The sequence below is a fragment of the Colletotrichum fructicola genome, assembly GCF_000319635.2.
Source record: "Colletotrichum fructicola Nara gc5 chromosome Unknown KSG_Nara_v1_contig08, whole genome shotgun sequence".
NCBI lineage: Eukaryota > Fungi > Ascomycota > Sordariomycetes > Glomerellales > Glomerellaceae > Colletotrichum > Colletotrichum fructicola.
The window spans coordinates 3,434,160-3,456,349 of record NW_027094058.1 but is presented as its reverse complement, the minus strand read 5'-3'; the positions used below and the strand labels follow the sequence as shown (position 1 = coordinate 3,456,349).

Sequence of the window (22,190 nt, the reverse complement as noted above, 5' to 3'; positions counted from 1 at the left end):
GACCCTGAAAACCTTATGGTTATACCCGGCCGCCTGTAGTGCTGTTATCTAAGTAGGTTTCCGCGGGTTTCACGGGCGTTGGGGAGTCGCCGTGTTCGCGAGTCAGGTGACGTAGACGTAGACGTAGCCGTAGTCTCTTCTTCCGATTCCGAGAAACCGCGGGAGCGAGCGTCTGGCGGGGAGGAGAACAGACCACAACCTTGTCTGACGTAGTCTCTACGACCTGGCAGCTTCTGTCTCAACAACGGAGGTGTATCACGAGGAGACCTTGTCCAAAAGTCCACATCCAGGCCCCAACATCGCGTACTTACTCGGTGACACGATTCATCATGTCTTCACCCAAGGTCCTCATCATAGGCTGCGGCATGGCCGGGCCCGTAGTCGCCTGCCTGCTCAAACAGAAAGGCTACGCCCCGATCATCTTCGAGCGCTCCCCGGCGCCGGCGGACGTCGGCGCATCCCTGATGATCTGCCCCAACGGGCTCAAGGTGCTCAACCTGATCGGGCCCGTACCCGACTGGCTTCTCCAGAACGGCCCGCCCGTGCTCGAGCTATGCGACTACAAGGCGTCCGGGGAGGTCCTGGGCCGCTCCGACGTGCCGACGGAGTTTGCGAAGCGGTACGGGCAGCCGGCGGTCGGCGTCAAGCGGACGCTGGTCACGGAGTGGTTGCGGGAGTTGGCGGTTGAGAGCGGGGTGGAGGTGCGGGAGTGCTGGAAGCTGGAGCAGATCCAGGAGGGGGAGGATAGTGTGACGGCGTTCTTTGATGGGGGAAGACAGGAGACGGGGTGTTTCCTGGTGGGGTGTGATGGGTTGAAGGCGGCGACGAGGAGGTTGTTGCTGGCGCGAGGGGGGATTGAGGAGGGGACGCCATCATTCACGGGACTGACGCAGGTGAGCTGACTCTACTATCCCCTGGAATCATGAACCCTAACCACAAGACAGACTGCCGGCATTTCCCCCACGCCCGAAGCATTCCGCAAAACCCCCGGCGCGCGGAACTGGTACGGCGAGCTCAGCCACATCATCAGCTACCCCATCACCCACGACAAGACGTCCTGGGGGCTAACACTCCCGGGCAACACCGAGGAGGAAGCCGCCTGGGGGCTCTTCGGCGACGAGAAGCGCGCCGCCGAGAAGGAGAAAATTGCCGAGATGCTGCAGGCCAAGAACTGGGACCCCGTCGTCCTGGGAATGGTCGCCTCGGCGGAGCGCCTCATCAAGTACGGCATCTACGACCGCCCCGAGCTCGAGCCGGAGCAGTGGTACTCGGGCCGGTGCGTCATGGTCGGGGACGCGGTGCATCCGACGAGTGTGCACCTCGGGCAGGGGGCGAACCAGGCTTGGTGAGTTGAATCGAATAGGCGTTGTGTTGGTCTGGGGCTGACAGGAGATAGCGAGGACTGTTACTACCTCTCGAAAGAGATTCCGGATTTCGATGCAGGAACAGAGCTGCGCACGGCTGTGCTTACGCAGGCGTTCAGGGCGTACGCGACGAGGCAGCAGCCGCATACGTCGCTGCTGGTCAAGGGCGCGCGGGCGGTTGGGCTGGCGCGGGTGGCTGCGCCTGAGTTCTGCGCGCAGCGTGACGAGGCTGTGACGAAGAGCATGGCGGACCGGGCTGGGTTGCAGAAGAAGTTTGATTTCACGTATTCAAGGCCGTTCTGAGATGGTTCCCGTTGCTTAGGAGTTAGGGTGTGTCGTTTTGCAAGCATGGAAAGATGCAGAAATGAGGATAAAAGCAGACTGCCCCAAACTAGACTTGTATTCAATCGGCGGCCGCGTCGATGGTTAGAGGCTACTTACGTCGTTCTCTAAGCTGTTTTTATATGGAGCACCTTCCATGTGTTGAAGCGGTGTCCATGAGCGGCACCCAATATGCTCCTCGAGTGTACGCGCAGGTTATTATTGAAACTTACGCTCAGTCCAGCATTATAGTCAGAGACTAGCGATGATACAAAAAAAAGAACAGTTCAAGAAATGAGATGCGAGCGACTATAAGTGCGCCCAATCATTTATTGCTGGCAGTTACATGCGCTTCTCAAAGCAAGAAAATGTGCGCGCAAAGAAAACTGACCAGAATTGAATAACCCTGACACCGAATAAAGACTGCAAGCTACATAAGCACCAACGCGCCCAAAATAATGTCAGTTAAACGCAGAATGTAACAAGACGTTGAAATAAGAGTGCGTCACACCCCGGCTCACAGAAACCAACACGTTTCTATGGGCAGTAATTCTCTTGTATCCTTGACATGGGCGAGAAACGCCAAGAGACACGAATTATGCGTCAACCTCGTGTCTGCAACCGGGCTAAATTACACTCTTAACGTGTACGAGAAGGAAATTTTTCACTTTCGTTGTTTTGTCCTCGACCAGCTTGGAGAGGGCCTTGCGATGACGCTGCCATGCATGTCTTTTTAGGAGTCTCAACGAGCTTGACCAAAACCCAAAACGAAAACCCAAATACAGTTACGATTTTTCAGCTTTTATGGGAACAAAGATGGATGCAATGTGCATCAAGCCGTTTCAGTCGCGCGTTCGGGACCATGTCTGAGAGACGCGGACGTCGAGCGGCCGAAGGGACCCACTTTCACCCGGTGCGGCTCCGATTGAACGGGTGTGCACCGGGAATGACCTCGGTACGAAAGAAATGTAGTGAAGTCGTAAAAGAGATATCCATTAGAAATGGTATAAACGTTTCTACAAGAAAAAAAAAATATTCAAAACACCGAGGTACTCAGACATCCGTCTTCCGCTCATGCGCAAACGGCCCCTTTTCCGACTCCCTCCCAGACGAGTCCTTCCCGGAGGAACTCCCCCTCCCAAACGGCTTCGTCTCGCTCCCCTCCAGGTCGACGCTCGCCCGCCAGCCCATCCACCACGGCCCGCTGAACAGCTCCTCCATGCGCTCCATCGGGATGCCCTTCGTCTCGGGCGCCCACAGCCCCAGCACGACCAGCCCGACGGCGCACACGCACGCCCAGAAGACGTACGCGCCCCATACGTCGAGGCTGACGAACATGTTGGGCGTGGTCCGCACGACGGCGAACTGGAAGAACCAGTGCAGCGCCATGTTGGTCGCGTAGCACACGCTGCGGATGCGGGTGGGGTAGATCTCGGTGCCGTAGAGGTACTGCACGGTGCACAGGCCGATGGACCAGCCGACGGCGTAGACGAAGACGGAGGCGATGGCGGCGTCGGAGGCGGGCTTGTTGGTGCCGTCGATCCAGATGCCCATGTAGACGGCCATGTAGACGTGGGTGACGCACTGCAGGGCGAGGCCGGTGATGAAGCAGCGGCGGCGGCCGAAGACGTCGACGAGGCCCCAGGTGAAGACCATGGTGAAGACGAGCTTGACGGCGCCGTAGGCGCCGCTGGTGATGAGGGAGGTGTTGTCGCCGACGACGCCGGCGTAGCGGAAGATCTCGGGGATGTAGTAGGTGATGCCGTTGCCGCCGGACCACTGGGCGACGGTCTGCATGACGGCGCCGAGGAGGAAGCGGGTGCGGTAGGTGGGGACGGTGGCGATCTCCTTGACGATGGCGAGGGTGGAGGTGTCGGCGAGGATCTGCTGGCGGGAGCGGAGCTGCTCGTGGATCTCGTCGAACTCGAGGGACAGGGCCGCGTCGGAGCGGTCCGAGTGGCGGAGCTTGGCGAGCACGGCGAGGGCCTCTTCGCCGCGGTCCCGGGAGGCGAGCCAGCGCGGGGTGTCGGCGAGGAAAAAGGAGGCGGCGAAGGCCAGGCCGACGGGGATGAGCGGGATCGCGATGACGAGGCGGTACTGCATCCTAGTGGCCGCTAGCGTCGCGTTGGCGGCGTAGTTGATGAAGAAACCTGGCGCGGGAGCCGGTCAGTCGGATGTTCGCCGAGGGCCCCCGGGCAAGTCCCGAGGGTTGATGGATGGGGGGATTTAAGCTCACCAATGGTCAGGAACGATAGCAGGATGACCATGTAGATGCTAACGACCATGCCGCGCGACTTGGCCGGCGCGATCTCTGAGAGGTAGAGCGGCGCGACGACGGTGAGACCGCCGGCGCCGAGGCCGCCCCAGATACGGGCGAAGAGCATGAGGCCGAGAATGCCGGAGGAGAAGACCTGCATTAGGACGCCCGTCATCCACACGGCGATGAAGACCTGCCATGAGCGCAGGCGGCCGAGCCTGTCGTTCAGGGCGAGGGCGATGATGGAGCCAAAGGCGGCGCCGAGGACGCCAAACGACGAGATGTTGGCCTTGCGGTCGGCGAGGCCAGACTCGTTGCCCTTCCACAGACTCGACACGAGGCCAAAGTCCTCCTTGAAGGAGGTCAGGCCCGTGGAGGCGCTGAAGCCGCCCTCATCGTAGCCTGTGTTGTTGGACCCATCAGCACACTCACTCACACATGGACATGCACACCGCGAACGGAGGGGGAGAAGGGTTTGCGGTGGAGAAGGTGACAGATCACGGTCGCGTATGCGGTGACCCGACCTGACCGCACAATGGGCTGGGGGGCAGAGGGGGCAGAGGGGGCAGACTCACCCTTGGGGATAGACCCGCACGCGATAACAACAATAGTCAGCAGATAGTAGGCGTTGAAGTCGACCATTTTCCCGGGGTAAGACTTCTCAGAGACAGAAGATCTGGGCCGGGGGAGACGGCTTTCGTTCGAACGCGATTGCGGGCGCCAGAAAAGGGGAGCGCGGCGTGGGTTTGCAGCGATTGAGTTGTTCAAATGCTGGATTGAGATGAAATGAAGAGAGAAGAAAAAAAGTTTTTTTTGTCCAAGTGTCTGTGTTCGCCCCCTATTTCCGACACGCAATCACACCACGTCGCCTCCCCCGTCGCCTCACTCTTTTCCTGCCGTTCGTCGTCTTCTCTCTGCTTCTCAACAGCAGCAGCGGCAGCAGCAGCAGCAGCAATCGCGGGGTTGCACAAATCCTCCACGGGGTAGGTCGATGGATGGATGCAGGCCGCCGCAGCAGCGCCTCTCGCTTGCCTCTTCTCCGGATTTTGGGCCCTGGTGGTTCCAGAGGAGGAGGCCCAACCCCACGATTTCGTTCAGTGGACGATCGCGCGCGGAGGAGGATCTCGTGCAGGGCGGGGTGGGGGATGAAGCCTGAAGGGGGGTGCAAAACATCGGACGTTGACCGAACGAACTGTGAAGGGGGAAAAAGATACCGGCGGGCTGGAGGCAGAGAGGCTGCACCTCAACAGTGTGAGGAGAGAATGTAAACCTTAGTAATGATGCTGAGGTGCTGCCCCCCCACTCGGGAGTTGCGTTCATCCAGTGCCATTGCCGTCACATCACCGATCCAATGGAAGTGCCGCGCCGGGGGGTTGACTAACGCAAGGGACGAGAAGTAGCTTCCACGCTAAACACAGTGATGGGATACTTTAGCATCTCGCGGTATTCCCGGCCCGCTTCCGGAAGACAGAGGTGGTCTGGGCTTTTCTGTTCCCTCAAGGTTCTCTCTCTGCTTATCTAAGGCACTTACCTAAGGCACGTGGTCAGTACGTACATCTCCATCTTACATAATGCAAGTCACTTGTATCTCTACCAAGTACTGTGTTCACTCACTCTCTCTTTCACTCGCTCAATCTCATCTCACAGCTCACCCAGCTCGGTCAACTTCCGGCAGGACGGCTGCCCACAGCATGTGGCCCGCAATGACTCGTGGCGACGTCAGGAAAGAAAAAAAAAAAAAGCAGAGAGAGAGAATTTCTGCCCTGTTTGTTTCTGCTCAGCGGTGCTGCCCTCACAAACGCGCCTGTAGAGACGCCTGGAAACGCTGCCGCCCGCCCGCTGTTGCAATGCCCCGACCCCGTCAATCCATGCAATGGACCTCGCACTGGCCGATGCAGATGCACGCCCGTCGGCCATGTTCCTGGAGGACGGAACCACTTCTCAAAATAGTTGAAGCCCATGTTCGGATGGATATGCGTGTAGTGTGTGTATCCGTAGTCTCTACACACAGTAGTTGTGTGCAAAACCCAATACACACCCAAACCAATGGGCATTGACACTCAACACCACTCACACACTCTTTTCACTAGGCTCTGGACTCTGGTCGAGAAACACGTCGGTCATCCTCCGAAGCGACACCGCCCACCGAGGATCAGATCTCCTCCAAAACCAGAAACCTGCACCTCACCTCTCCCGTCTGGTGGCTTGTCGACGACACCTCAGGGTTTTAGTTTTGCAGTTTGGCCCTCAACCACCTCCACTATCGCTCCCACTGGCGTGTCTGGCCTTGCCTCGCCTGCCTTGCTCCTCGCATCTGCCCTGCTGGAGACTGTCCGAGAAACTGCGGGCTCGCCCCTACATGATCAGGAAAACCTTCTTACGGATACGCCTGCCCTCGTCGAGTGATATGCGGCTGCCACTCAGATGATCCACTCAACAACCCGGACAGTCGGCGGATTCTCAGCAACCGCAATGGGCCGACGTCCATATGTGCAGGCGCACCGCCGCCGTCATCGCCATCGTCCGCAGTCGTTGCAGCAGTACGGATACCACCACCAGACGCAGACGCAGCAGCCAGTGCCTGCGGATCACCGAAACCCCGGGCTTCTCCTCTTGTCGTCGTCGTCGTCTTCGGTCCAGTCGCCAGTTTGTTCTCGCGAGGAGAAGGATTCATCCCTTCCATGCCTTTCCAGCAAGCGCCCTTATTCCACCACCACCACCACCACCAATACCACCACCGCTGCTTCCCTAGACACTCCTCACCATCAAATCGGCTTCAAGCCCGAGCCTCGACTCTATCACTCTCCCCCCGCCCTTACCTCCTCCTCCTCCTCATCTCCCACTGACAGGACCCTCCCCTCCGCTCTTACACAAAGAGCAGCCGCCCTCACCATGATCCAGAGGCGCATCCTCAACGCACACTCCCACCTCTACCACCACCTACGAACCATCATGGCTCTCCTCCAACCCCTAATCAACCCTTCCTCCTCGTCGAGGAACGACAAAGTAATACCAACACTCCTCACACCCGCCCGCCGCCGCCTGACCCTCCTGGAGCGGATCCCCCGCGGCGCGTGGGACTCCCACATGCACGTCGTCGACCCGGCCGCATATCCCTTGGCACAGGACGCCGTCTACTGCCCCGCAACGCACCGCCTCGACCACGCCCTCGCCTTCGAGTCCTCCGTCGGCATCGACAACATCGTCCTCGTCCAGCCCTCCATCTACGGCACAGACAACACCTGCCTCCTCGACGCCCTGCGCGCCCTCGGTCCCCGCCGCGGCCGCGCCGTCGTCGCCTTCGAGCCCGGATCCGTCCCGCAGAGCACCCTCAAAGAGTGGCACCGCCTCGGCGTGCGCGGCGTCCGCATCAACTTGTCATCCGTCGGCAAATCCCTCACCGCCGCCCAGCTCGAGGAGTTACTACTCCGCTACGCGGACGACTGCCGCCCGCTCGACTGGGTGATCCAGGTGTACATGCCCATGTCGATGATCGAGCTCCTCGAGCCGGTGGTGCCGCGCCTCGGCGTGCGCGTGTGCATCGACCACCTCGGCCACCCCAGCGTCCGGGATATGCCCGCGCGCGACCCGTACTCGATGCGGGGGTTCCGGGCGCTGGCGAGGCTGCTCAAGGCGGGCAGCACGTACGTCAAGCTCTCGGCGCCGTACCGGTTGAGCAGCATGGCGGACCACAGCGACCTCGAGCCGATTGCGCGCGAGGTGCTGCGGCTGCGGGGGCGGGACAGGGTGATTTTCGCGACGGACTGGCCGCATACGCGGTTTGAGGGGCTGGATATCAGGCCGTGGATGGAGACGGTGCTGGACTGGTGTGATAAGGATGATGTGCTGGTGGACAGGCTGTTTAGGGGCAACGCGGAGGAGTTGTGGAATACCCGGCATGCGAGGTGACGAGCTTCAACGACGGCACTGGTGTTTGATTTGGAGCGGTTTCTTTCTTTCTAGCATAGCGCTGCGGATGCATTCGTGCATCTTGGATGACTTTCTTTCCAAGACCAAAGCAACAATTGCGTCGAGGACGACGAATGACTCATGACCTAAAGAATAGAATATTCTAATACGATCAACGACCTGAAGCAAAACACATTTCCTAGGAACGCTGCTCTTCGTCTTGCCGTGTCTGCATGTCATTGGGACTTTGGTGTTGTTGTGCGTCAAAAGCCGGCCATTGCGGAGTTTAGTTGCGCGGGATTCCGGGGCACCAAAACCCGGTCAGAAAAGACGGGAAACGCCAACAAACCATTGGCCCAAGCACTCTTCCTGCTAAGCCCTACGGAAAGTGGCCAACCGCTGCAATGAGTGAAATCCGCGTTGTGTGGCCGGGTTTCAGCAACGACGTTTGGCCGGGAAATGGAAATGATAGAAATACCGTTGATGGTCCGCTTCCGTAAACTCCATGGATTTCGCCAAGTTATGGGCGTAGATGGAAGGTATTGGCATCACGGCGAGAGGAAGAATAATAGTATAAATACTGATAATGTTGATGCAAAGATGTCAAAATAAATGTACCAGAGCATCAAAAAGCCAACACCAAACGTCGCAATAAACTTTACACTACCAACTCCCCGCCAAGACCTATCATCTCATATCCCAAAACTCTACTCATATCTAATTGAACTCCAAGAGAAATAGAACAAAAAATGACACTCCCATCCTTCTTCCGCAGCTGCGCCGAGCTCCCCCTGCCCCCCGCCTCCTCCATCGCCGGGGGCACTTACATCGTCACCGGAAGCAACACCGGCCTCGGTGTTACGACCCGTTATGCATGGATAACAGTTAACCGACCCACTCGGGCGTCGGGCGGCTAGGACAGGACATTTGTACTATGCAGGATCATGGGAACAACAGGGACTCACTCAGGAACGGAAGAACTATGGTACAGGTCACGTGATGATAAGGAATGAGCATAGATAAGGGACCCACAATGAGCGCTCAGTGGAGACTTGAATGAGCGCTCATCCCACTCTAGAATGAGCGCTCATAGTGACAAGGGGCACAGCGCTCATGAACAAGCAGAACTGTTCATATAAGACTTATATATATAGTATGACCCTGAGCCTGGCTCATGGTCATACTTCCATAGCTCTTCAGCAATCAACTTAGTATTCATCCTCACGGATACTCTCAGCTTACCTTCACTGCGAATTACTTGTTGAGTCTAAGACTGATCACCTTAGCCTCTGACGACCGATCTACTATCAGCCTACGACCTACGACTCAGACCACGACCTCAGTGAACTGTTATAACGTGTCAATCCCCAGCTTCTGTTAGCAGACCCTACTGTCGGATAGCTGACCGTAACACTTTGATTGCTCCTGTTCAGTAAGTTGACCATTGAAACCTACTAACAGTACAGACAAGAATGTCTTCACGCGCCTCCGCCAAGTCACCCACTCCGGGAAGCTCTTCTTCCTCCAAACAGCCTGTCAAGAGCCTGGCTGAGGAACTCGAGGGAGCTCCGATGGCAGTGGACTCGGACGACGAAGTCACCCTCAAAAAGGAAACCTACGACAAGCTTCGAGCCCGAGTCAAGAAAGGAGACGACGACATTGCTAAGGTCCAGGCCATGTACAACGAAACCGCCAACGAACTCCAAGGCCTCAAACAGATGATCCAGGAGCTCGGCAACGGACCTCAGAGACTTACGGACCTTGAAAACGGAATCGCTCTCCTAGGAGGACAAGGCAGCAACCCTCTCATACAGGAACTACAAAACGAAGTCAACACCCTTCGGGCTGCTGCCAACATCGTCACTACCCCCACTGGGGGACGACAGAAACTCAAGCTCAGTGCCCCTATCACCTACGACGGCACCCCTGGACAACTCAAGTCATTCCTGATCCAAGTCAAGAACTACCAAAACTTCCACCATGGAGACTTCACCAGTCAAACCGAGAAAGTCGTCCATGCCGCCACTTACCTACGAGGACGAGCCCTCAAATGGTTTGAACCCATCCAGGAAGAATTCCTCAAGTACGAAACCCTGGACGAGTGCTCCACCGAGACCCGAGACATCTACAGCAGTTTTCAGGGATTCGAAGATGCCCTACGATCTCTCTTCCAGGACCCCGATGAAAAGCGACAAGCTGAAAGAGATCTCGCACAACTGCGACAGACTAAGTCAACCAAGGAGTACGCCGCCATGTTCAGACAGCTCAGCATTCAGCTCGACCTCACCGAGGAAACCAAGATCTTCATGTTCTATCAGGGACTTAAAGACGAAGTCAAGGACGAAATCGTCAAGATCGATCGCCCCGAAGACTTCCTTCAGTATGCCGACCTCGCAATCAAGATCGACAACAGGCTATTCGAACGACGCAAAGAAAAGGGCGAAAAACGACAAGGACCCAACACGGGACGCAAGTACCAGTGGCAACCCCAGCACAAGTTCAACAACCAGCGGAACGACAACAGACCCCGCAGCAACTGGAACAACAATCGACAAAGCACCGCTTACGGACAACACAGCGGACCCATGGATCTTAGCATGATGACTAAACCCAACGACAGGAAGCCTTGGAACCCCAAGTGCTACAACTGCAACAAGCAAGGCCACATCGCCAAAGACTGCAGACAACCCAAGAAACTTCCCTGGAAACCAGTAGCCGAACGACCTCGACAAGTCAACACGATTGCAAAAGCCTCACATGCATCCCAATCTTGGACCGGATGCTACGACGATGACTGCCGAATCCACCTCGAAGACAAAGAAATGTCAGGACACTACCCAAGGGACAGCAACCCTGGACGATCCGGATACGACATGAGTGCCCCGGATACTCGCCCCAGAACCCTGGCAATGATGCATTCCAGCAACAGCAGAGTTGCCAGAAAACCAGTTGAACAACTCAACGAGATGCTACGAATCCAGCGACTAGAACCAATCACCTCACATGTGAATAACCAACAGTCCCGCCACGAAGAACAACAAATCCAGAGAGAAATGGAACTAATCCAGCAGGAAGATGCCCGACAAACGCATCTACGCCAACAAGAATCAGAGGAAGAACCAGAACATCAGCATGATCCTCTGACGGAACAACAACTTCTCAGTATGACCAGCAACTGGACTTTTGGAGAAGGCGAAAGCTCACCCTATGACTCGGACGAACCTCGCGACGTTGCCCGACAACGTACTCAGACAGAGATTACCTATGGGTTCACCCCCAGTGTGGACGACTCTAGCTCTGAAGAGGAACCTGACGACCAGGAAAACAGAATCAAGCAACTCCTGAAGTACCAGGAAATCGACATGCTTCAAGACAAGCAACATCGCCACTTTTACGGCACCTCGGCAAATCAGCGAGATCGGGACTACACCCCTCAGCTACACACGGAAGACCACCCCGCGCTGAGAAGCAACCACCGACTTCACCAAACCCTCTTCTGGCCCCAGTGTTTCCACGACAGATGCAAAGAACACATGGGAGAAAAGCACGACTACCAATTCTACCCCAGAAGACACAACGACGAGCCCATCCGCGAGATTTACTCGACATCCGCCATGATCGGATGGACCATGGTACTGTTTGAAGATAACCTCGCAGTCTTCAGACCCAGCCCTCAGTTTCCTATGAGACGTCAACATGACAACGACATGAAGTGGGACGAATGCCAACAAGACGAATGCCAGGTTCACTACCAAGAAAAGGCACGCGCCTGGAGAGTCATGAAGAACGGACCCAGACCTCCACAAGTCAAGATCCGCGAGAACAGCCTCACAAAAGCACGACGGGAAGGAAAGCAAATCACCTACCCAGGACACTCAGAGCAGTCAAAAAACTAGACTCGCCTACCGACGAAGAACCACGACAGGCAACAAGAAAAAGGTTCATCCACCAGATGTCACAAGGACATAAGGGTAATATCGAACTCGAAGTTACCATCAACCAGCAAACGACACTCGCGCTAATCGACAGCGGAGCTGAAGCTAATTACATCGCCCCTCGAGCCATCAACAGGCTAGAAGTACAATGGGGAGGAAAAGAGCGACCCTATCAGTTACACACGGCAGAAGGAGAAGAATTCAAGTACGAAGGAGGTACCATCTACAATGAGACTGCGCCCCTCGAGATGAGCTACCTGAATCGAAAAGAAAGAATCCAATTCGACATTGCCGACATAGGGACATACGACATAGTGCTAGGATTACCCTGGCTACGAACGAATAACCCACGGATAGACTGGAGCAAAGGCCAACTCCATTGGGACCACGACGACTCAGTCCCTGAGCAGCCCTGTCAAAACCAGGCCTCAAACGAGCCGATACAGCAGGAAACAGCAAAACGATACATCTGCTACCTCAAGGCAAAAGAAGCCACGTCACAACCATTGACAACAACGGATCTTGAACAAGAGAATGATCCACTTCTGTCTATCCCAGAAGAATACAGAGTTTACGAGAAACTCTTTGCAGCCGAATTAGAAACCGGACTGCCCGAACACACCAGCTTCGACCACGAAATACCCCTCAAAAAAGGGAAGGAACCACGCTTCAACAAAATCTACGGACTCAACCAGACAGAGATGGAAGCTCTAGACAAATACCTTGAAGAAAACCTCAAGAAGGGATACATCAGACCCTCAACGTCACCAGCAGGAAGCCCAATCCTGTTCGTACCCAAAAAGAACGGAAAACTACGATTATGCGTCGACTACCGCATGCTCAACGAAATGACGATTAAAAATCGTTACCCACTGCCACTCATCGACGAAATGAGACGACTCCTCCACGGAGCCAACTGGTTTACAGCTCTCGACCTCAAGGGAGCCTACAACCTGATCAGAATGAAGCAAGGCGAAGAATGGAAGACCGCCTTCAGGACACGAAAAGGACATTTCGAATATCTCGTCATGCCCTTCGGCCTTACCAACGCCCCTGCGACTTTTCAGAACATGATCAACCAAGTCCTACGCAAGTACGTCGATATTTGTGTAGTAGTCTATCTCGACGACATTCTCATCTTCTCACCAACACTTGAAAAACACAAAGAAGAGGTGCACCACGTCTTACAAGCCCTCCAAGAAGCTAAGCTGTTGGTCGAGCCTGAGAAAAGCGAATTTCACACACAAAAAGTGGAATACCTCGGATTCACCATCACCCCTGGCAAAGTCTGCATGTCAGAAAACAAAGTCAAAGCCATCAAGGAATGGCCGGTACCCAACAACCTCAAGGAAGTCCAAGGATTCCTAGGTTTCGTCAACTTCTACCGCAAGTTCATCAAAGATTATGGCAAGATCAACACGGCTCTCACAAGCCTCAGCCGCAAAGACACGCCCTTTACATGGGAAGAACCACAACAAACAGCATTCCAGAAGATCAAGGACCTCATCGCCAGTGAGCCCGTCTTGATCATTCCAGATCCGACAAAACAGTTCGAAGTAGAGCCCGACGCATCCGACTATGCGATCGGAGCGCAACTATCTCAACGAGATTCAGAAGGACGACTACATCCGTGCGCCTTCTTCTCTCGCAAGCTCCACGGACCCGAACTCAACTATCAGATCCACGATAAGGAACTCATGGCAATCATTGAAGCCTTTAAGGAATGGAGACCTGAGCTCTCAGGAACCACCCACGAAGTACTTGTGTATTCAGATCACAAGAACCTTTCACACTTCACGACTTCGAAAGTGTTGAATAAAAGACAGATTAGATGGTCGGAATTCTTATCAGAATTCAACTTCCGAATCATCCACCGCAAAGGATCAGACAATGGCAGAGCCGACGCTCTTAGCCGAAGGCCGGACTACAACGTCCCGGTACCTGAAGAAACCCAGGTGATTCTCAAAGGAAACAACGACGGAGACCTCGTGCCAGCAACCAAACTCTTGATGATGGCTGGACAATCTAGTACTAGCCTGACTAGCGAGCTAGACGACGAAGCTATCATGGAATTTCATGCTCGCCCCGCACACGGTCACCAAGGAATCACCAAAACCTGGAAACGACTACGACAACAATATGGAGAAAAGGTCACTAGAGAACGTGTGGCAAAAGCAATTAAGGATTGTGAGGTCTGCCTCAAAAGCAAACCCGCTAGACACCAACCTTATGGTATGCTACAACCTTTGCCTGTGCCGCAAACCGCCTGGCAATCCATATCCCTCGACTTCATCGTCAAGCTACCGAAGTCTCGAGAACCCCTTACGGGAACACACTTTGACAGCGTTCTTGTCATTGTGGACCGACTCACGAAGTACGCCTACTTCATCCCGTACAAAGAAGCAAGCAACGCCGAAGAATGTGCCTACACATTTCTTAAGTACATCATCGCCAACCATGGAACACCCAAGGAAATTGTGTCAGACAGAGACAAGATCTTCACCTCCAACTTTTGGAAGTCAATCATGTCACACCTTGGCATCAAACAATCAATGTCCACTGCATTCCACCCGCAGACCGACGGACAAACAGAACGAATCAACCAGATCCTCGAAACCTACCTCCGCGCCTATGTCAACTACAACCAAGACAATTGGGTTGTACTGCTACCAATAGCCCAGTTCGCCTACAACAGCGCAGTAGGAGAAAGTACCAAGGAATCCCCCTTCTACCTCAACTATGGATTTGAACCTACCGCCTATGGAGAACGCCGAGCAGGCCCAACTGCAATCAAGGCTGTCGCCTCAGTACGGCAAATCAAGGATATCCAGGAAAACACACGCAAAGAACTCGAATTTGTACGACAAAGAATGACAAAATTCAGCAACAAACGAAGGATTGAGGGACCAACCTTGAAAGAGGGAGATAGCGCCTATCTCGTACGGCGAAACATCAAAACAAAACGACCAAACGACAAACTCGACTACAAAAAACTCGGACCTTTCAAAATCTCACGAGTAATCTCACCAGTCAATTATGAACTCGAACTCCCGGAAACCATGAAGTGTCACCCAGTATTCCATGTCTCATTACTCGAACCAGCTCCACAAGGATCACGGACGAACGACCTCATCATCGTGGAAGACAATGAACCAGAATACGAAGTAGAACGAATCATAGACCACCTCAAAGAGCCAGAAGGGTATCGATACCTCGTCAAATGGAAAGGATACGGACACGAAGACAACACATGGGAACCAGCCAAAAACATCACCAACGCAGCAGAAGAACTCACGATCTACTGGCAACAACACCAAGAACGAGAAGTCACACCGGCACCTGTTATACTAGTCCAGAAGAACGCTGGATATAAGCGAATCAAGCACCCACATCGCTTCACCGAACCACCAACAGAAGCAGATCGACCACGACAAGGAAAACCATTTATTCGCCTAGGAACACCAGAAAATAACTAGGACTCTCCCGACAAAAAATTCGGAGTAGCAGGATTCCAGTCGAACAAAGCATCCACATTCGAAGCACTCCAAGCTCCCGTTGACTGTGCCTCCAAGGTAGCAGCCGACACGTCCTCCGAAGATTCAGCAACAGCTGCTTTACCTTTCCTAAACACCATTCGCTTCTCTTCCCGCAATCGCTCCAACTTCGCTAGCGATTCGTTCAGTTCCGACTGAGCTTTTTGATAAGCCTCCGCCTTTTGCTGCAAAGCAGCAGCCCTTTCACGAAACCTCGCCTCCTCCGCCACTTCCGCCTGATCCAGACGATCCGACTCCGCCACCAAACGATTTACTGCCCACCACAATCAGTAAGGAACTATGCGACACGGCCAAGAGAACCCACGAGTACAGATCGCATCCTCAGAAGCATCGCAAGGAATACCAAGACGATGACAAGTCCCGCAGATGTCGGAATCCGGAAGAAGCAAACAGCGCACACCACGCGAGCGACAATTCGAGCAAGGCATTTCGTTTTCAATACCCTCGTTAATAAATCGAAGAATTCGGAACAAACGGCGACGAGTCGAGGCACCAGAAGACTTTGGTTTTTGAACGCGACCTGACATGGTGTCAGCATCATGAGTAAATCAGGAAACACGATTGACGGATCCCCAACCTGGGACCAACGACCTACTTATGTTGGGTCTTGAGGACAAGACCTTTGGAGAGGGGACCTGATGTTACGACCCGTTATGCATGGATAACAGTTAACCGACCCACTCGGGCGTCGGGCGGCTAGGACAGGACATTTGTACTATGCAGGATCATGGGAACAACAGGGACTCACTCAGGAACGGAAGAACTATGGTACAGGTCACGTGATGATAAGGAATGAGCATAGATAAGGGACCCACAATGAGCGCTCAGTGGAGACTTGAATGAGCGCTCATCCCACTCTAGAATGAGCGCTCATAGTGACAAGGGGCACAGCGCTCATGAACAAGCAGAACTGTTCATATAAGACTTATATATATAGTATGACCCTGAGCCTGGCTCATGGTCATACTTCCATAGCTCTTCAGCAATCAACTTAGTATTCATCCTCAGGATACTCTCAGCTTACCTTCACTGCGAATTACTTGTTGAGTCTAAGACTGATCACCTTAGCCTCTGAAGATCTGATCTACTGTTAGCCTACGACCTATGACCCAGACCACGACCAAGTGTACTGTTATTACGTCTCAATCTCCAGCTTCTGTTAGCAGACCCTACTGTCGGATAGCTGACCGTAACACTCGGCTACCACTGCGCGCAGCACCTCATCCACCTCCACGCCGCGCGCGTCATCCTCGCCGTCCGCTCGCCCTCCAAAGGCGAGGCCGCGCTCGCCTCTATCCGCGCGCACACTAACCAACCTGACGCCGGCGAGGTGTGGGAGCTCGACCTCGCGTCTTTAGCCTCCGTCGAAGCCTTTTGCACACGTCTGGGCGAGCTGGACCGGCTTGATGGGCTGGTTGCGAATGCTAGTGTGGCGCTGGACGAGTTTGTCAGGACGGGGGACGGGTTGGAGACGATGGTGGGCGTGAACGTGGTTGGCAACGGGCTGCTTGCGGTGCGGGCGCTGCCGAAGCTGAGGGAGACGGCGGGGAGGTTTGGGGTGAGGACGTGTTTGAGCGTTGTCTCGAGCGGGACGGCGTTTTTCACGAAGGGGGGCGGGTTGGATGCCGTGGAGGGGAATTTGTTTGACAGTCTGAGTCGGGAGGAGCAGCGGAAGACGGGCCTGGGGGCGCATCGGTACGTGGAATGGTTTGCGATTACTTTATTGCAGCGCTCGTAACTAACACGCTTTAGATACCCGCTCTCGAAGCTGATGCAGGTCTACATGGTCCGCCACCTCGCCTCCCTCCTGCCCGTGTCCGAGACGGGCGTGGTGATCAACGTGCTCGACCCGGGCATCTGCGCGACGGACCTCGCGCGCAACATGCCGTGGTTCTTCCGGGCGTACATCGGCGTGATGCGCGTCGGGTACGGGATCAGCGCGGAGCAGGGGAGCAGGAAGCTGCTGCACAGCGTGACGGCCGGGGAGGCCAGCCACGGGGCGTTCCTGGCGGAGATGGAGGTGATGGAGGTGCCCGCGTGGGTGGAGGATGAGGCCGGGCGGCGGGTGCAGGCGCGGGTTTGGGATGGGTTGGTGGAGGTGCTGGGGAAGAGGGGGTATGTGGTTGATGTTGGGGGGATGTAGCGGGGGATAAGGCGGGTTTTGCGGTGTTGATTGGATTCTCCCGTCTTTGGGGAATATTCGCCTCGTTTGATTTAATTTAGCTCATCAGTTGACATGCCTAATATGTTCAAAGGGTGGTTTTGGTGTGTCCAGTCCTGCCATGTTGGGGAATCCCAGGCGCAATCGACACCGACTCTGCGGTCTTGGGACGTCGCCCTCACCAAGAAAAAACTCCACGGACAAATTCCCCATTTTGCAGCAAAAACGCCGTTTACCCCACACTCAGAGTCCCACGGGGGGAACGGTGACTGACAGCCCGGACGGTCAGAAATCCCCAGGTCCCAACTGGCTGGCGCCTATCTGCCGAGACAAGACGCCGGCGCGCTGTGCGGTGTGGTTGCAACGTCCCTCCCCCAGCTTTTCTCTGGCAGAGCAACCTGTCCGAGTTCCGCAGTGTGTTTGTTGCCCTCCGAGTTCCGAGGTCTGGACGAATCAGGAAACAATAGCCTCTGGATGACAACTCCAGCGACTTCACGGCGGGAAACAAGCTTGTTTTGGGCGTTTCTTTTTTGGTTTTGACGACGGGATGGGATTCGCTCCACGTGAAGACCGGGATGGAAAACCTGGGGTTTGCGGGGAAAGATTGCTGCTTCTGACGTCGAATCTGGGGATGTTCGGCTGTGAAACAGACAGAACAACAGTGATGCCAATTCCCATAAGAGCACAACTCCAAGTCTTGTTTCGACGAAAAAGTTGAGAAATTACTCGCTATCTACGAAATTACTCGCTATCTACTTTCGACTTCAATCTCGGGCTCCCACATCCTCCCCCTCCCGCCAAAACACCGCTCCAAACATGCGTCCCACAACCCTCCTCCCCCTCGCCCTCCTCCCCGCCTCCGTCGCCCCCCAGTCCCCCCTCTGCCCCCTCACCCCCTGCGCCGCCGTCCACGTCCTCCTCCTCCGCGGCACCAACGAGCCGTACCCAGGCCTGCAGCAGCCCATCGCCGAGGCCATCTGCGCCGGCTGGGACTGCACGTGGGCCAGCGTCGAGTACCAGGCCGTCTTCCACGACTACTGCGACTCCGTCGAGGGCGGGATCGCCCACACGCGGGACGCCGTGACCGCGTACGCCACGCGCTGCCCGGGGTCCAAGATCGTGCTGTCCGGCTTCTCGCAGGGCGGGCAGGTCGTCGGGGACGTGCTCGGCGGCGGGGGCGGGACGTTCAGGAGCCAGAACTGCACGCAGGAGGGCAGCGAGGGGATGGCGCCGGACGCGTTTCCTGGGGATCACGGTGAGTGCTGTGCTGTGCTGCTGCGCCTGCCCGGATGAATGTATATGCTGGTGGAGACTGATCTGCGATTTTTGCGGGATGTAGTTGCTGCTGCTCTTATCTGGGGCTCGCCGCGGCACGTTGCGAACCAGACGTACAACTTGCTGGTCGGGGCGCGGATGCAATCGGTAAGTTTTGGTTTGAAAATCGAGGAATGGGGGGATAAAGACTGACACGACGGCGATGCAGGGCTTCCCCAGGGAGGGCGCGCAGCTGGAGTCGCTTAATCGGTGGTCTGCGCGGCTGAGGGACTATTGCAACGACAATGATCCTGCGTGCGCGCAAGGGACCAGCTGGGAGGCGCATGAGAATTATGGGTTGAAGTATGCCGAGGACGCTGCTCAGTTTGTGAGGTTTAAAGTGTGTTGAGTTTGGAGATGGTTGTAGTGTTTAATGAGATGTGGTTAGCAAATGCAGACAAGTCGGAACCGAGTCAAAGATAGTTTGCATAGTTAATTAATTCTATACGCGCCGAGTTGCTCTTATAAGTGAGCTCTAAGTCTAATGTAAGTCAATTACTTAGGGTCAGCCTACCACTAATAATTAAGGTCGTTGCAGACAGACAGGCACCTAGACAAACTCAACAGTAGCATATAAAAAAAACCTAAGAAGGTTATCTAAGTGGAACGAACGTAAGACAAGAAAAAAAGTGTTTCAACAGCAAAAGTTTACCCAATTTAGCCAAAAGATTGCCCCCTCACGGGATTGAACCGTGGACCTTCTCATAAATTGTAAGCATACGAGTGAGACGCTCTACCACTGAGCCAAAGGGGCGGGATTAAGATTACATAAGGTGATGTCTAGCGCTCTTATCCAGGAAGAACACGCATCCATCGCAGCGCCTGCCAAAGTTTGGCCCAAACCATTCCGCGTCTCCTTCCGTTCATCCATCAACGACACCTCCCAACTACACCCGCAACCACAATCTCCCATCTCCCACTCCCATCTGCATATCCATCCTCAACAAACTCGGCCATCTTCCACATCTCACCCTGCAACATATTAGAGTTTACAGCAAAGTTGGACCACCATCTTGCTATGCTCGCCGCCTCGGCCCAAGTCCGCATCAGATCAACAACCTCGGCCATCCACCGTGAGGATGCCGGTGACCCGGAGCCACATTCAACCTGCCCCCAGCCCGGAAACGAGTATCCGCCAACGGGCGTCGGCGCAGAACCATGTCCCCACTTCACGATCCTCGCGAACGGGTTTCTTCCCTGCGCTTTTTGCATGTGTAAAACCAGCGAAACTTACAGCGAGAGGCGCAGAAAAGACGAGGGGAAAAAAACTGAACGCGGGGACGCCAAAAGTCTCCGGACAACTTCCCGCGAAAATCATTCCATATTCGTCCTGCCATCGCATCTCCAGTCTTGGCAGAAACCACTCAAAATTACTCAAAAATCTGCAACATCCAAGGCCCTCCCCCATCGTGAGCATGGATTCACCTCCCCCAGGCCCATCGGGATCGGATCCCTCTCCCGAACCTCGTCAACCACCCTTCCTCGGACCCTGGCCGTGACATTTGCAATGGATCCCACGCCAGCTCATCGCACGTAATCATCCACGCTCGCGCCGTCACAAGCCAGACGAACGCAGAACGCAACCCGCTCAACACCACCACCGAGCCAGTCACCATTCTGCCAATATCAACATGGACCAAACACCACCCCGGCCTACGCTTGCGGAACTTCGGTCCTCCGCCGCCAAAGATACCCCGAGACTGGCCCCAAACAGGCGCCCCATATCGGCACGTGTCCCGTTCGCTGCGAGACTGGGAAGAAATGGCAATCAGGAAGGGGGTGGCGTGTAACCTCCGGACGCCCATCTCGCATATACGCGCTAGTGCCCCCAGATTTTCCAAGAAATCCAGACTTTCCCTCCGTTTTCCCCTCAACCTCGCGCCTCGCGGCCCAGACGCATCTTCATCATTGACAGTTGAGTCTCGGTCAACTTCCGACGGGCGGGTGCGCAGAAAAACCTGGAGAGGGAAAAACGCTTGCGACGCGCGCCGTTGATCTGATCACCGAAGAAGCGAGGAGGCGAGACCGCCGCTAAAATAAACGGTCATCACAGTGGAGGATCCAAGAAATATCCCAGACCACAGCGCCGCCACGCACGTCCGCCGAGCGGCCCAGCCCGCTCATCAGTCCCAACTCAAACACCGCCTGAAAAAACCCACGGATGCCAGCGAGAAAAAAAAAGCTTATCCAGACAATTGCATGCGCGGAAGATGGCCGAATAAGCTCGTCACAATCATGGTATTTGCGAGAGGAAAAGCGAAAAGAACCAAGTCCTCAGACCCCCCACGCAGCATGCGAGAGCCAGACACCGAAGCTCCCAAAATTTCTCGGAACATGGCCGAGTGGATCAGCCACCGTCGCCTAAACGGCCCAGACGGCCATACTCCGGTGCTTGCGGCCCTCTTGACCTCCGCGGTAGTGGAGGAAAATCATCACGAGAGCCTCCGGCCCCAATTGTGTTCCCTCTTCGCAGGTAGCACGTACATGATAATCCCGCGGCAGAAACGTCAGCTGGTTTCTCACAAGATGATGACGCGCCTCATTTCGAAGAAATCGGGTCCCCGAACTCCACGGCTATCTTAACCGACAAACACCGAGGTTAAGAGTTCCCAAGTGTCAGATCAGCCCATCATCTGCGTCCAAAAGAGGTTCGGATCAGCAGGGCCGAATCATTCACAAGCCTGGGTTCCGGTGTCTTGAGTAAGAACCCGGCGGGCTGGTGTTGCGGGGGTTTCAGAAACGCCGGTCAGTGTAAGTAAATCTGCAAAGTCTCAGGATCCATGTCTCTTTTTCTTGCTGAAAATAGCAACGTACGACAACGCATCACACGTGCTGCTTGGTGCCTTATTTTCCTTTTCTTTCTTTGATACAAACATGATTCATTTTTGGGCAATGCTATTGACACTTTTCTAACGGATGCTTGCAGAAACTCGACGGAAATCCAAATTGGAAGAACAGCAATCCTGACGGCATCGTCTCTCTGGCAAATGCGAAGCCAACACTCTGTCTTTGAATTGCGGTAGAGTCGGCATGTACAGGCATCCAAACCTACCTCCGATGCAGCCAAAACAATCATTTGCTTCGTCTTTCATACACGATAATAGATAAACCCGGCCAGTACGAGACTCGAGCAGACTGCTGGGAACGCACCCACAAGGGCAATTATCAGTTGCCGGCTTTGTCCTTGATTCCGGAACTCACACGGCACCAGCGATTCAATTCTCAATGTTCGATACGTTGGGATGGTGGGATGTTAATCGGGAGCAGAATGTGCCTGTCCTGGTGAAGCCTGCGGTATTTTTTTCTTGATAATGTTTTGGTCTATAATTTTGAACGTATGTGCTGACTCTGTTTACAGGTGTGCCTCGACGAAGA

The 22,190-nt window shown here is 54.9% G+C and overlaps 10 protein-coding genes across 10 annotated transcripts; 8 read left to right on the top strand and 2 right to left on the bottom strand.

The window, feature by feature from the left end:
• Positions 1 to 329: 329 nt before the first annotated feature.
• xlnD-0 (3-hydroxybenzoate 6-hydroxylase 1) lies at positions 330 to 1,667 on the top strand (the record flags this gene model as incomplete). Its single annotated transcript, XM_032024830.1, has 3 exons — positions 330 to 893; positions 945 to 1,345; positions 1,397 to 1,667. 3 exons carry the CDS (start codon positions 330 to 332, stop codon positions 1,665 to 1,667), a joined length of 1,236 nt encoding a protein of 411 aa, XP_031878474.1.
• Positions 1,668 to 2,738: 1,071 nt separating this feature from the next.
• On the bottom strand, positions 2,739 to 4,584 carry qa-y-4 (Quinate permease; the record flags this gene model as incomplete). Its single annotated transcript, XM_032024829.1, has 3 exons — positions 2,739 to 3,835; positions 3,922 to 4,344; positions 4,518 to 4,584. The coding sequence occupies 3 exons, from the start codon at positions 4,582 to 4,584 to the stop codon at positions 2,739 to 2,741; spliced, it is 1,587 nt and encodes a 528-aa protein (XP_031878475.1).
• A 1,830-nt stretch (positions 4,585 to 6,414) lies between these two features.
• ligI-1 (2-pyrone-4,6-dicarbaxylate hydrolase) lies at positions 6,415 to 7,851 on the top strand (the record flags this gene model as incomplete). The annotated part of the gene is made up of 1 exon (XM_032024828.2): positions 6,415 to 7,851. One exon carries the CDS (start codon positions 6,415 to 6,417, stop codon positions 7,849 to 7,851), a length of 1,437 nt encoding a protein of 478 aa, XP_031878477.2.
• Positions 7,852 to 9,323: 1,472 nt separating this feature from the next.
• On the top strand, positions 9,324 to 10,995 carry CGGC5_v014037 (Retrotransposon-derived protein PEG10; the record flags this gene model as incomplete). The annotated part of the gene is made up of 2 exons (XM_066153027.1): positions 9,324 to 10,856; positions 10,927 to 10,995. 2 exons carry the CDS (start codon positions 9,324 to 9,326, stop codon positions 10,993 to 10,995), a joined length of 1,602 nt encoding a protein of 533 aa, XP_066007649.1.
• A 20-nt stretch (positions 10,996 to 11,015) lies between these two features.
• Positions 11,016 to 11,747, top strand: CGGC5_v014036 (uncharacterized protein; the record flags this gene model as incomplete). Its single annotated transcript, XM_066153026.1, has 2 exons — positions 11,016 to 11,119; positions 11,180 to 11,747. The coding sequence occupies 2 exons, from the start codon at positions 11,016 to 11,018 to the stop codon at positions 11,745 to 11,747; spliced, it is 672 nt and encodes a 223-aa protein (XP_066007650.1).
• Positions 11,748 to 11,803: 56 nt separating this feature from the next.
• Positions 11,804 to 15,137, top strand: CGGC5_v014035 (Transposon Tf2-6 polyprotein; the record flags this gene model as incomplete). Its single annotated transcript, XM_066153025.1, has 3 exons — positions 11,804 to 11,822; positions 11,892 to 14,644; positions 14,967 to 15,137. The coding sequence occupies 3 exons, from the start codon at positions 11,804 to 11,806 to the stop codon at positions 15,135 to 15,137; spliced, it is 2,943 nt and encodes a 980-aa protein (XP_066007651.1).
• Positions 15,138 to 15,258: 121 nt separating this feature from the next.
• On the bottom strand, positions 15,259 to 16,050 carry CGGC5_v014034 (uncharacterized protein; the record flags this gene model as incomplete). Its single annotated transcript, XM_066153024.1, has 4 exons — positions 15,259 to 15,593; positions 15,645 to 15,860; positions 15,936 to 15,975; positions 16,018 to 16,050. The coding sequence occupies 4 exons, from the start codon at positions 16,048 to 16,050 to the stop codon at positions 15,259 to 15,261; spliced, it is 624 nt and encodes a 207-aa protein (XP_066007652.1).
• Positions 16,051 to 16,444: 394 nt separating this feature from the next.
• Positions 16,445 to 17,483, top strand: atnD-1 (Short chain dehydrogenase atnD; the record flags this gene model as incomplete). The annotated part of the gene is made up of 3 exons (XM_032026691.2): positions 16,445 to 16,498; positions 16,557 to 17,035; positions 17,093 to 17,483. 3 exons carry the CDS (start codon positions 16,445 to 16,447, stop codon positions 17,481 to 17,483), a joined length of 924 nt encoding a protein of 307 aa, XP_031876916.2.
• An 834-nt stretch (positions 17,484 to 18,317) lies between these two features.
• On the top strand, positions 18,318 to 19,164 carry axe-2-2 (Acetylxylan esterase 2; the record flags this gene model as incomplete). Its single annotated transcript, XM_032026689.1, has 3 exons — positions 18,318 to 18,756; positions 18,841 to 18,923; positions 18,985 to 19,164. 3 exons carry the CDS (start codon positions 18,318 to 18,320, stop codon positions 19,162 to 19,164), a joined length of 702 nt encoding a protein of 233 aa, XP_031876881.1.
• A 1,985-nt stretch (positions 19,165 to 21,149) lies between these two features.
• Positions 21,150 to 21,828, top strand: CGGC5_v014031 (uncharacterized protein; the record flags this gene model as incomplete). Its single annotated transcript, XM_066153023.1, has 3 exons — positions 21,150 to 21,288; positions 21,553 to 21,566; positions 21,742 to 21,828. The coding sequence occupies 3 exons, from the start codon at positions 21,150 to 21,152 to the stop codon at positions 21,826 to 21,828; spliced, it is 240 nt and encodes a 79-aa protein (XP_066007781.1).
• Between the last annotated feature and the right edge of the window lie 362 nt (positions 21,829 to 22,190).